Raw genomic sequence first — 13646 nt, 5'->3', positions numbered from 1 at the left:
TTTCACAATTAACCTCCCAAAAAGTTCATTTGAAGGCTTTCCCCTCCTTCCCTTTCCCAGTGTCACTTGTGTTCAGGCATCTGCACAAAAACTTTTCCTGGAAGTTGTCCTTGTAGACCTGGGAGCAAGAGGGTTGCTGCACAGCTGCAGCACAGTCCCTTGCATGAGGTGTGCTAGGCTTGGGCTTCTCTTCCCCTGCATTTGAAATATTCACTGGAGGAACAGGGAGTGGGAGGGTGGTGGCAGCCCTTACACCTGGCACTGTGTTGAGTTTCAGCCTGGCAGAGCAGCTGGGTTCTGATACCGTTCATGAGCTGTCACACTTATGTGTGGAAGTTCTGGCTTGTTTTACAGTGTTTCACATGAGATCCATGAGATGCAAGCTGCTGCTGGCATGGGCTGGACTCATGTCTGCCTCTTCCCCACAGTGTTCAGCACAGCCTCAGCCTGCAGGGCAGATAGTGTCAACTTAATCTTTGCTCTTGCAGTGTAGGTTTGGCCATGGACAGTTACAGTCAGTAGCTCAGAGAGAGACTTTGTTTGTAGACAAGAACCCGTCCCCCCAGCAGTTTCCATTTCAGCCCTATATAGCAAAACAAGTTTAATAGTTTGCCTGATACTTCAGGATAGGAACTTCTCACCACCTGTTCACACTTCGTGTCTTAATAACTCTGACATTGTGCTGACTGGAGACTTATCTGTTTCTGCCCCTCTCAGGTGTAAAACATCCCTCCTGATAATAAAAATCCTTTTACAAAGGACTACAAAACCAGGGAGGTTGTGTAAAGAAGGGGTTGCAGTCTAATATTGGGATGAAAGAATTTCTTTTGAAGACTGGGAGGAAAATGGGTTTTAGGAAACCTGTCTACTACCAGGAAACAGCTCTACAGAAGAGCTGCATACTTAGCTAGGGCTTTGTAAAAGGTTTTTAAAACAACAACCCCCCCAACAAAACAAGAAAGCACAAAAAGATACCAAACCACTTTCGTATTTTTCTTTTATAGAACTATAAGGAATAGCTGGTTCATTAGGTCTTTAGAGAGAGCTCTTCCAGCCTCCCAAGCATGGCACTTCTATTTTTAAATATGCATCTTTATGTCTATACTGACCTTCATATTATACCTGGTTGTGTTATAGGCTCACAGGGTTGAATTACACTGTGATAGCAAGCATAGCAATATCTGCTCAAACTAGATGACACTTGTGTGTTTAATTAACTTATTGTGGTCATTTCTACATCAAGACACAGTATTATTGTTCCTGTGTGAAAGTTTTAAGTCAGTTTTTTAGTGCAGGAATGAGAAAATAATCAGGGGTTCAAAATCCGCACTGATCTTCCTTTTTTGTCCTATTTTTACTTTCTTTTTGTGGAGTTTTGTTACTTTGATATGAACACACACACACGATTTCTTCTTTGTGTTCTTGCAGTTTAAAAGTTTCTGTGCTATTAGATCTTTATACTTAACCATACCTCTGTAACTTCCTTCTGCACACTCTTAAACTCTTCAATAACTAGGAAGTGGATTAATTATGCAGATTCCAATTCAACTTTCTTTTCTACTTTTTACCTTTGAGTTTACGAAGCATCACTTACATGTGTACGCAAGGGTGTTGAAAGCTGTCCTATGCAGTATTTGACTGGATCTAACTGCACTGTGAGAGGTGGTTATGCAGAATTGTGGCTGTACTTGACAGCTTGCTAGAGTCTGCTTGAAGAAAGCAGGTGCTGCATGCACAGAAAGAAAGCAGTTGCTATTTTCTGTTGTGTTCTGACATTTCTTGCCGGTTCCAGTCTGTGATTTCTACCATGGATCAATTCTAGGCACACAGCACTGCTTTCCTCTAAGATTTTCTTACTTCCTGTATTAGGCAAAAGCAAACACATATTACAGCTTGATTGAACTGCTGCTTGTAAGCTCAGCCTCCCTGATGGTCCCCTCTGTGTGTGCTCTTTGATTATTCTAGTGTCTACTTCCCTAGTGGTTTCTGTCTGCACTGTTAGGAAAGTCTCATCTGCCCAGGTTTCCCCATTCACCTTAATCCAGCAAAAAGCTCTACATTTATTTGCTGTAATTGTGTTTTAAGAACTCCTAGGTTTTTTTTTACAGCAGATGTGGCCATTATTTCTTTCCTCTTGTACTCTTTTTGGATCAGTTCCCAATGTGCCTCCAGACTAGAAGTTTGATTTCTTTTACAAAAATGGACAGCTCTTTCCCTTCCCTTGTTTCCCTTGTTGAGGGCAATAAGAAAAGAAGAAATGTGAACTCATCCAGAGCTTTCAAGGCAAGGAAAACAAATTGGACCATAGCACTGGACACAGATGGATTTTTCCACAAAGCTATGGTAGCACTGCCACTTCAACAGCTGGTCAGATTTAGCCTCTGCTTAGCACAGCTGCACTGACTGCACAAGGGATAACAACATGGGCTCAGTTGAGGCAAGAGGTGCCTGAGTGTTGGGGAGAGCTGATAGGAAACATCTGCTTTTGAAGCTCGTTACTCTGAGGCAGCTGTCAGAGGCATTCTGTGAGCTCTCTGTCTCTGGAGTTGTCTTCAGCTGTCAAAAGGTAGAGGGATGTGAGCCTGAGAATGCTTATCCTAGTGCTTATCCTAGTGCAGGAGAGGAATCACATGGGGAGGGCATATACATGTGCATGCCTGAACCAGTTTTGCTGTGTAAAATCTCCACGACCCTTACTAATCTGGGTTCTTGTACTGTATTCGGCTGTGTCGTCTGAAGGTGGCAAAACTCATCCCAGCTTGTGGTTTTAATCCTTTGTTTACTAGTGAGTGGGATCTACTGCTGGCAGGCCACCTCCACACTGAAGCTAAAAAGAAAAAGATTATTAACTCTGTATTTGCAAGCATTGCTGCACAGAACAGTTTATTTCGGATGTTTGGGCAGGTCATAGGTCCCTTGTACCCACTTTGCACTGGGATTTTGGATTGCAGTCTGGCAGATAACAGTGGTGAGCTAAACTGCTCCCAAACCAGTACAGAATAAATCAATTGTATCTTCTATATCCTACAGACTCCCTTCAGTTACATGTGTTGCATAGACCCACTGGCTCTTTGCTTATAAATTAAGTGTTGCCCTTAGGACTGTCTCAAGTTACTTGTATGAAATCGAAACACTAAAGGTGGCTCTGTTGGGAATTGCAAATCACAGCTTTATTGTTGGTCAAACAGGCCTGCAGATCACTCACTGTAGACTTCCCAAGTCAGATGGTTTTGTGGGTCTCCCTGTTAACATTTATGTTTCATGTGGTCTTAGGGCTCATATGTAGCCCATCTGCTATTAGTTTATTAATGCTTGACTCCTTCTTACATTGTCTTTATATGAGAGAATAACTGATGGTCTTCTCCTTATATTCACAGTCTGAAGGCACGAGGCTGCAGAAGGACCTCCGAACTTACTTGGCTTCCGTGAAAGGTAAGCTCTGTGTAGCAGAGGATTGTTTCTGCTCTAGTGCTTATCTATGCAGTGAGGTTTCTGCAACTGTCCCCTTCCTGGTGTTTCATCAGGTTTAAGCTGTAGGAAAGGTCAGCCTTGTCAGGGTGGGTGATCTGTCAGAATCCTTCAGGGCCTCCTGGGCTGGAATGAGTGGAATGGGGTTGTGCTTTGATGACGAACATGTGGTACTGTCTTACGAGATAGACTGTGATATCTCTTCTGCTAGGGGAGGATGAACACAAAGGATTTGATGTGGCTGCATCCTTGGTTCCTTTTTCTCTCTGGTTACCTTCCATCTCTGTTTTATCAGGGGTCAGACGCTCTGTAAGGAAGAGCTTAGCATTTGTTATAATGCTCTTGTGTCCCAGTTCCTCAGGGTGGTGGTTAAACACACTATGGAACACACTATTTCCCCCTTTCTGAAGCAGTTCCCTCTTCTCTAGCTATGCATGAGGCCTCAAAGAAGCTGACAGAGTGTCTGCAGGAAGTTTATGAACCAGATTGGCCAGGAAGAGATGACACGAATAAAATAGCAGAGGTAAGACTGTGGAATTACCAGGCTTGATCTGTCAATTTTGATCTGGAGATGAGTTTTGGAAGATGTTTGTGTACACCACATTTTTTCAGGCACTTGACTTTGAAAAGAACTGGAAAGATAAGCTCAGCATTGGGAAGAAGGGAAATCTGAAGGGATGTGGCCTATATTTTTATCTGTGTAGGACACTGTTCCCAGATGCTTGAATGCTACGCAGAGCTGTATGCTTACACCCATTAGCAGTTTGTTCCCCCTAGAGTGGATGAACAGCGATACAGGATGCCAAGAGAGGGTCAGTATGGTCAACTGGATGTATTGTTTATGCTCTGTGCAGGAGAAAGGGAAAGCTAAATCTATGGCCAAAGCATGGTCAGAACAGCCACTGTGTAGCTGCAGCAACCTCCTCTCACAGCAGTACCACCAGCTGCCATATTTTAGTTGCCACCTTGTTTGGCTGAGCCCCATGTCACCCCACCCTGCTGGTCTCATCCTCTGGTGAGGTAATGCCTGTCCAACTTGCCCAGATATTTTCTGTGGCACTTAGGGGACAGGTTGTCATGTGACAGCTTGTATCCCCTTTGGAATGTGTGTGTGGTGGGTGCTTCTGGAGGCAGGCACACCCTGCTCTCGCTCAGCTGTTCTGCTGAGCAGCAGCTGTGACAGTTCAGCTCTGTGGATCCATCTGCCATGAGGCTGCAGGACTAGGTTCCTCTGCAGCTGTCTATGGCATTGGAGCAGTGGGGAAGGAATAGAGAGGAGAGCAGGAGAAAGGTTCTGTCCTTCCCCTGCTTTACCCTGCAGAAAATATCTCCTGAAGTAACATCTGCAGCTTGCCCAGGAAATACTGACTTCAAAGCAGATAAATCAAACAAAACCTGAATGTTTCCCGGTTAATTCTTGCATTAACATGGAAACTTTCCATTAGGAAGTGCTGTTACAATAAATAATGGAGTTATAATTCAGCTGGCTTGGCTTTGCATTCTCTGTTGGCCTTGTTTCTTCTGGAGCCACTGCATTGCTTCATGAGAGACTGTCCCTTCAGAGAATTTGAGTCAGAGTTGTCAAAGGGAGCATGAGCCCTGAGAATGAACTGTAGCTGCTCTGAGGGTCTGCATCCCTCACACCCCCTCCATCCCACGCACACACACTGGTTGTTTTTCTCTCCTTCAGGTAAAAACAGGTAGGAGAAAAGTATTATTATGAAAAAAAAAACCAACAAAAAACCCTCTCACCAAAAAACCCTAAACCAAACCAAAAACCCAACAAAAACCCCACCCTACCAAACAACAACAAAATCCCTTATAAGATGGGGATGTTTCCTAAATGTTTTAGCCACAAACCTTTGTTCCAGTAAAAAAACAGAAGAGGGGAGAAATTTCCAGCTAATACAAGGTGTTGATGGGAAGTTACTGTGCCTGAGATAAAATGAAGGATAAAGCTGCACAGTTTAGGGTGCAAGCCTTGGATGTGACTTCCATTGGGCTGTGGAGGAAATGGTGTGATTGTTGAAGACTGCTAGATTAGCTCTCTATTATTGTTCATTATCCTCCAGAAAGCTCTGTTGTATTGAAAAGCAGAAAATGGTGCCTTCCATTTTGTGGGCTTGAGCTAGCACTAGGGTGAAAAGACAGGCCTTCAAAAGGAAGGTTCATGGAGGATACTGTGTCCTTAGGAGAGGTCGCCTGAATTAGCATCGTTGGGTTTTTTTCTCTGTTTCTACATTTCTGGCATGACCTCTGTTTTCAACTTCTTTGGTCCTTAGTTTTTTCAAATGGCTATTTCTTAAGAGCTCTGGGGGACTGAAATTCTTGACTGTAGCACTCAAGAATTAAAATAGAAATGTTTTCTTAGTAACTATCTTATTACTTTTGTTTTTCAGAACAATGATCTCCTCTGGACAGATTTCCATCAGAAGCTAGTGGATCAGGCACTCCTGACCATGGATACGTACCTTGGCCAATTTCCTGATATTAAAGTAAGTTTATCTTTAAGTATTTTGAGCTAGAGAGCCGCAGCAGGTGAAACCTCATTAGAATTTCTTGCGTCCCCATCTTCTTTAGGTGGATGTTTGTGCTGTGCTGCTGCAAGCTCTCCTTTTAGAACAGCCAAGATCTCCATGGCACTGGGTCATGTGAATGAACATGTTATGTTCTCATTTTGGGCATAAAATGAGTATGAAGAATCCAGGGGAAGGATGCTGAAAAGAAAATGAAAGTGCAGAACAGGAGGATTTGTAAAATTCCCTGTTGTATCAGAGTGCTGGAAGGCAGTGTCAGCAATAACTCAAAAGCTCAGTCTCTCTTTTTGATCCTTTGTCTTTTTTAGTTCCCGTGTAAGCACAAAGCATGGAGTAAGCAATTAGTGGCAAGTGTGCTTTATAAGTAGAGGCTGGTGTGGAAGGCAGATTTCTGTGTGTTCCCTGAAGTCTTGCTGTGCATATAACTAGCCTTTTACAGGGAGGGGAGAATGCTGGACAGACATCTTTTTGACCTGTGTTTGAGTGATGTCCTATGAGCTTCCCTTCACCCACAGTTATCTTCTATCCATTCATTTTGAGGTTATGCAGGAAATGTTTTCACCATATGGAAACACTAGTAATGATATCACCATATGGGAAATATCAGCTTGGCTACATCCCAGTGAAAACAACCCTTTCCCCACCACATGTCTCTTAAAACGTTTGTCAATATTTGTTACTTCAGGAGGCCTGTGCTGTATCAAAGCAGGGCAGGTCACAGGCTTGTAAAATGAGCCCTGAACAGCAGTGTTCCTGCCTTCTGGGACTCCTTGTTCATGCTTCATTTTTTTAGCCTCTTCTGCCCCTGGAAATCTGAAATGGGAAAGGGCAAAGAGGTTTGCTGTTGCGTTCAAGCCGCTCAAGACTGTATAGCTGATCGCTCCCTCTAGTGTGATACCATGTTCCTCAATTAGCAGTGCAGAGTCTCACGCACTTTTTAGGCTTGCTGTAAACTCAGACTTTTGCACTGCTTCAGTCCATATAATATTTTACCAGCCTTGTCAGCTGTGCACAGGGTTACCTCAGAGAGTCACTTTTTTCCATGCTGAATATCTTTAGGATTTCTGCTTGGGTGCCACTGAAGCTTAATGGTGAGATTTTAAAAGGAGTGCAAGGCTGGGACAAATCAAATTCCACCAGAAGTTGAGGTGTTATGTACCGAGTTCCTATGGATCCTTTCTGGCTTCTGAATGGGCCACTAAGGTATTATGACTAATGTTCTTAGTCTTCAGATGATGCTCTAGAAAATGGGAAGTTAAAGCAATTGTATGCACAATTTAAGTAATGTTTTAAAGAGAACACTACTCACCTCTACTTCCTAAAATAATTGAGAATTTTACTTTCTCTCTGTTCCTACAATAAGATATAGGTGTATTTCACAAGAGTTGCCCATTTGTTTAAAATGGACTTTCAGTGGTAGGACTTAAAAAAGGTCAGTATGTATTTACTGCTAATTCAGCTAGATCCATCATCCTCCTTATCCCAGAGCAGTCAGAAGTATTCAAACCAAGAGGTAGCTTAGATTTTCTTCAATTGGTAGAAACTTTTAAAGTGCTGTTGTTGAAGGTTGCCACAGTGGTATAAAAGTGTAGTTTGGTTTCATGTAAGGAATTAGAGTTCCTGAGGCTGGAAACCCCATTCTTAAGTGATTAACAGAATATTTGAAGAGTTTTTCTGTTGTTGTGGTAATAGTTTGTTGTTTGCTTGTTTGGGTTTCTCCACGGAAGCAAATTTCCTGCTTTTCCTGTAATTCTGTGATACTGAAAGAAGATTTATGAAGAAAAGATGATTTTGATTCAGTTCTGTGAATGCCTGTTTTTTATTAATGGCTGAGTAATTCAAATCTGTGATGAGTTAGATCATGTGTGCATTTTTTTGTTAAATTCAAACATATTCCTAATTCTTCTTCACTTGAGTATCTGGAAAAATTACTTTGATTTTTTTTTTTGTAATTGCAGTGGGATCCACAGCAGGAATGTGAAAACGTTAGCATTCCTTTAGTAAGGAATTTCTATAAGTTAAAGGAAATAATTTTTAAATGCTGGGTGAGGAGGGGTCAATAAAAAGTATCTTTATTGAAATATGGGAATACAAAGAGTATTTTATCCTTTCTTTGCAGTCAGTATCTGTAATTTCTTAGAGCAAGACTCTTGCATCATCTATAATATTTTTGAGTAAGTTTTTGGTTGAGGTTGCAGAGTACACAGTAAGAACACAGGTCTCTGTAGTAAGCCCAGAGAAGATAAACCATAACCCAAGTTCTGAATAGCTGTGGATTTGTTATTTTCTGTCTTGCAATGAAACTGGTACCCTGTTTCTACTAGGTTTAAATATAAAGGAGGGCAGAGAAGTGCTTTCTGGTGGATGGGTGGTTGGTAGGTTTGTATGTGTAAAGGAAGCTCCAGTTAAGATGAATTTGTTGCAAAGCAGCAACCTCTGTTTTTCAGCTTTTACCATCATGTGGTGGTAGGTGGCTGCAGCTGTCTTTGAGTCATACATAGAAACTACCCTGCAGCCTCCCTGGACTGGGCCATTCCTGCCATCACAGACAGTGTGGTCAGTTACTCCAGGAGGACTTGCATGCAGCATTTTCACGTACTCTAGTAGGAATATGAGGGTGAGGCATAGAAGATTAGGAGCAGCAAAAAAGGACAGGAGTGACCTTATTTAAAAGATGGTTAACATTCAATCAAACTCCCTGGTGGGGTGGCAGGAAAACCTGAAACTGGCTGTTTACTATGCCAGAGGTGGGCAAAACTCCAGCTGTCTCTACCAGTCTGATCTAAGGGAAAAAAGTCCATCTCTTAAATCCCAGATCTGACCACGTGTTTTATCTAATGTGAGTATAAAATGCACTAAGTACCATCTCAGAGACTGTCCCTCTCTAACATCCTGTCTCAGTGCCAGGCTGGCAGCATGATGTCTGAGAGGTGTCTTCTAGGGACCTTGATTGCTGAGTGGCTCAGCTTCTTTGTGATTCCTCTCTGAGTGAGCTGAACGCTTTGAAGTCAGTTTGGGTTTGTGTGTGGCTGAGATCCTGCAGATCTGCTGTGACTCACACAAAGCTGCACCAGTGCTTGCTGTAAGTGCAGAGGAGCATGTGTGGGAGACATGCGAAGTGGTCCCAGCTGGTCTGGCAGAGATCAGCCCTGAGTGTGGTTTTGCAGATTATCTGCAGGAGCCTAGGGAGAGAAACTGCATCTCCCTGCCAAGTGCAGTGGAGGGAGAGAGGATTTTGCTTTTACAAGTAAATCCCAATGCTGATTCTTCATCTTGCACTTCAATTTCCCTGGGTGCTGTGGTTAATTAAAACCCCTGCCATATCATGTCACTCCAGTTCTCCAGCCTGTCTCTAGACTTCCGATTGCTGATGCTGGACAAGAGTCTATGAGCTGGGGTGTGCTAGGGTCAGGCTGGGAAGACCTGTGCTCCAACTCAGATAGTCAGGGGGTATTTGTAGGAAGTGTGGGAGGCAAGGGTCTAAGGGGAATGGGTAGATCTTAAAACAGGGCAGTCCAGTGGGCCTGAGACTCACCAAGATTAAACTACCTTGTGTTTGTTAAGGTTTCATTGTGTCTTGACTATTAGTGACACAGTGCTACAGATTTCCCCTTGCACTTCTCTTGCTTAATAGCTAAGTTACAATGGACCCCTGCCCATGGCTGCAGTCACTTATGTCTGGATCTCCTGTTGCAGGATCCAAAATGCTGTCCTGGGTGTATCCTAAGCACATGGATGAGTGCCTTTGCTATGCTAGCAAAAGAAATGCCTTCTTTTGTTGAACTTAATCTTTTGAACCAGGGCCGTGAGTTGGTTAATTAGTGTCTGTCTGCAGTCCTCAGGAAGCCCTGAAAATGATGACGCAGGTGCCAGGATGCAGGCACATGGGGAGGCTTAGGAATCAGTGGAGCTACAGTTCTGAAAACATTACTTCCACCCAGAAGTGGGGCCTGCTGTTGATTGGATCCTATTGCTTACAGTGGCTGGCTCTGCTCTCCTCCTGAGGTGCTTCCTCTAGGATGGTGGCTGCCACAGTATTCCCCAGGGCCACCTCTCTGTGCAGCCTGTGTGGAGTATCCAGCGAGTATCCTTGCATGTGCAAGAGCATGGGGTGCTTTGGAAGTTGGATGAAGGGAAAAGGTGTTTTCCTGTGAAGCTTTGTGTTTTTGTCTGCTGAGGAAGATTGTCACAATTCTTTTCTCTATCCTTTTTAGTCTCGTATAGCGAAGCGAGGGCGGAAACTTGTGGATTATGACAGTGCTAGACACCACTTTGAAGCCCTGCAAACTGCAAAGAAGAAGGATGAAACCAAAATTGCAAAGGTAAAGCAAGCAGAAGGATGTCCAGCCATCCTTGCACCTTGGGAGGTCTGAATTTGCCTATTGAGCAGGTTTTAAGTGCACCTGTACCTCTTGACTGTTTTCATAGGATCATTTAGGTTTGAAAGGACTTCTAAGATCACTGGAGTGTCATGAATTGGTGACATTTTGCTAGGTATTTCCTTCTCATCTGTTTAGTTCTACCAGAAGTCAGGATGGTCTCTGTTGACTGGTTCAGACCCACCATCATCAGTCTGCATCTCTTGCTGGCCAAGGCCTAGGCATGCTTGGTCAGATGTTACAGGACCAGTAACTTCTGTCAGAAAAGCCTGTGTGCCCCCGGAGGAAGCAAAACCTTGCAGTGTCCCTGAGAAATTTTCCAGTTTGTCTGCTTCTTGGGGATCTGTCTCCTCATCTAAGAGCAGTGGTGAGAGTGTTTGAGTGTTGCTTGAAGTTGGTTGTGTTTGTGAAGTCCTCTGATATACTAGGACAGTGCAAGTTACAAGTTCATAGGTGGAAATGAACCCTATGCACACTTGATGGCTGTGCTCTTTTGTCAGATGGTCACAGTTGCTGGATAATAAATATGTCTAAAAGCAGAAAAACAAGAGATTTCTCTTGTCAGGGTGTGATTTCTTTCATGTCTGGACAGCTTGATCCAGGGTTAACCACAGAATGTGCTCAACATGCAAGTGAAATATTTTATTTTTAATTAAAATAAGTTCATTAAAAATAAAATCTATATTTTTATTTTAAATGTTGCTGAATAAAGGTGATAGTGTTAACTTTCTTATAGAGGAGATGCATGGTTCAAATAGCTGACCAGAGAATCAGCTGTGGATTATGCATATATCCTGCATGGATTTGAGCCCACTGTGCTCTGTTCCACAGGACAGGTCTTGACACAACAGAACAGTCCAGGGCTGGAGAGACATCTTTAATTCTTTTGGATGAGGGCCATGGCTTATCAATACTGTTCAGGCTAGAACCAGTGCAAGAAAGAGTGAGCCTGGATCTGTATCTTCTGAACAGGCTGAATAAAAATGCCAGCTTTTTGCTTAGAGTTATTTCTGGTAGGAGGAAATATGTGCTATGTAAGAGACAGTAGTGCTTCTCCTGCATAAGAAGTAAAGGTGGATCTCTCCCCTGAGCAAAAGATATACATCTAATGGCCACAGTACTTTTATTTTTAATCTGCAAGTTATCAGTCATCCACTCACTCACTGCATGCTCTGTGATAAACCTTGACAGACAAAGGGGAAAGAGATTGATGGCTCATGTGTGTCATATTGTTTATGTGGCAAAGCAAGTCTTGGTTCTCTATGCAAGGCATGAGGCCCAGCTGGTTGTGCCTTCTGTTCAAAGCACTTAGCTGTGTTTGGGGATAAGAGCAGAATTCCCCCAGGGCGTGGTATTGTTATTGGTCTGTGCCTGTGGGATCTTTACCGCAGTGGAAATGTTTTTTGTAGGAATTAAGCTACTCAGGTTGGTACCTGGTGATCTGCAATGCAAGAGGCTGATAAACTCTGTAATTGCTGCATTCACTTGCGTTGCCCCAGATGCTCACAAAAGATGTTATTAACAAGGGATTGTTTGTTGCTCTTTTGTAAAGTATGAAGAACTGCAGTTTGAAATGTTGATATTTAAGAGCTGGTCCTCTGTTCCTGATTTAGCCTCAGTACTTGATTGGACTCTTCTCGTTACCCAGAATGTGCACTGAATCAGATGTTTCCACCTCTGTGCTTTAAGCCATAAGCTCATGTATGGAATACTATGTGACACATTGCACTGTCCTGATCCTGTAAAGATTGGAGCAATGAGTGTCTGAAAGTTATGTATGTATGCTCTTCCCAGGTTTCACAGCCCAGCCTGAGATCTCACACTTGTGGGGAAGCTTATCTCTCTATTCTGTCGCTGTGATTTTGCTTTTGTGACCTTCGAAGTAGAGTTGTTCCAGTGTAAGGGACTTTGGTATATGATGGCAGGTTTGTGGGAAAAATAAATCGTGTTTATGACACAGCATACAAGTGGGAACTGACCTGATTAATGTTTCATAGTATAGTAAGCAGAAACAGTAATGCCAATACCTTTTGGAGCTATATGATCTCTTTTTTTTTTTCTTCTCTGATATATGGATGTTCTTTTCCCACCCAGGACTCCTGCGACTTATTGCTAAACTCACAACCTGCCATTAAAATAAAGCACTGTGGACTTTCAGCTGTTGCATGCAAATAATTGCAGTGGTTAATTAATCCTGACCTCTCTTCAAGGAGCTCCCACTTCACAGCCATGACTTGGAGTAGGGTTGTCTGTGTGCTAGGACACTAACAACTGTATCTGTTGCTCTTTGCAGCTGTCTGGCTGGTCTTCCATATCCCAGCCCACACTGGAGCATTAATTACTGCTAAACTTGGCATGCTTCAAAGGATTCATAACCAATCGGTCCTGGGATGTTTGTTTTTGTTCTTGCCTTGGTGATACTGGTTTGGCCCAGCCTCTGAATACACTTTTTGTTGTGACTTTAATTTTTTTTCAGCCTAAAAGATACATGTTTGTCTCTCTGTTGTTCTCTGTTTATTTTCTCTCTTTTCACTCAAACATGCTCCCTTCCCCAGCCTGTTTCGCTGCTTGAGAAAGCTGCGCCTCAGTGGTGTCAAGGGAAGCTACAAGCTCACCTCGTTGCGCAAACTAATCTGCTCCGAAATCAGGTGACTGCTGATCTACCTGGCTGTAACCCTGCATGCGCTATTTTGGGCTCTAGAATACACCATGCAACTAATCTCTAGGCAACGTTCACTCTAGTCCTGTCTGAGTGTGTCCTTGATACTCCTGAGCCACAGTGGTCACGTGGAAGTTGCTCATCAAATGAGTAAATTTGTGCCTGCTCTATTGATTTCTAATCAGGTGTGTTAATCCTGAACTGCTGTTTTCTCCTGCTAAAACAAAATGTGGATGAAGAAAGGCTATGGCATAATGCTAAGGCGGAAGGTGATGTAGTGTGGTTCCTCCAAAGATTGGCTTCTGCATTTGTGCTGTTGAGTAAAGACAGAAAAAACTCCCAACAACCCCTTGCTTCAAAGCAATTTCTGTGGCTGCTGCATATTTTTCTGTCTGTATTGCAACTTTATCCTGTGGTAAAATAAAAGTTTCCAAAATGGGCCATTTCCACACATACAGAATAATTTCAATCTGCATAGAAGTGACAGAACTTGGCTGAATGTTTAGATTCTAGCATCTTGAGGGATATGAGGGCAGCTCAGAGACTACAGGGACTAAGAATTTCAGTCCTGCTAGCACAGGAGAAGCTTCCTGATGAAATCTG

The 13646-nt window shown here is 43.0% G+C and overlaps 1 protein-coding gene across 3 annotated transcripts in view; it reads left to right on the top strand.

Annotated features, from left to right (window-relative positions):
• Positions 1-13646, top strand: part of BIN1 (bridging integrator 1) — a 96718-nt gene that overhangs the window by 43011 nt on the left and 40061 nt on the right. For all 3 annotated transcript variants that reach the window (XM_005153825.2, XM_005153822.3, XM_031053175.2), the window contains exons 3-6: positions 3378-3432; positions 3897-3991; positions 5868-5963; positions 10220-10327. In XM_005153825.2, coding sequence (XP_005153882.2) covers positions 3378-3432; positions 3897-3991; positions 5868-5963; positions 10220-10327 — 354 coding nt within the window. The remainder of the gene's footprint in view (positions 1-3377; positions 3433-3896; positions 3992-5867; positions 5964-10219; positions 10328-13646) is intronic.

Source organism: Melopsittacus undulatus, chromosome 4 (genome assembly GCF_012275295.1).
Source record: "Melopsittacus undulatus isolate bMelUnd1 chromosome 4, bMelUnd1.mat.Z, whole genome shotgun sequence".
Classification (NCBI taxonomy): domain Eukaryota; kingdom Metazoa; phylum Chordata; class Aves; order Psittaciformes; family Psittaculidae; genus Melopsittacus; species Melopsittacus undulatus.
The sequence above is the reverse complement of the archived record's forward strand: the minus strand, read 5'-3'. Positions and strand labels throughout refer to the sequence as shown.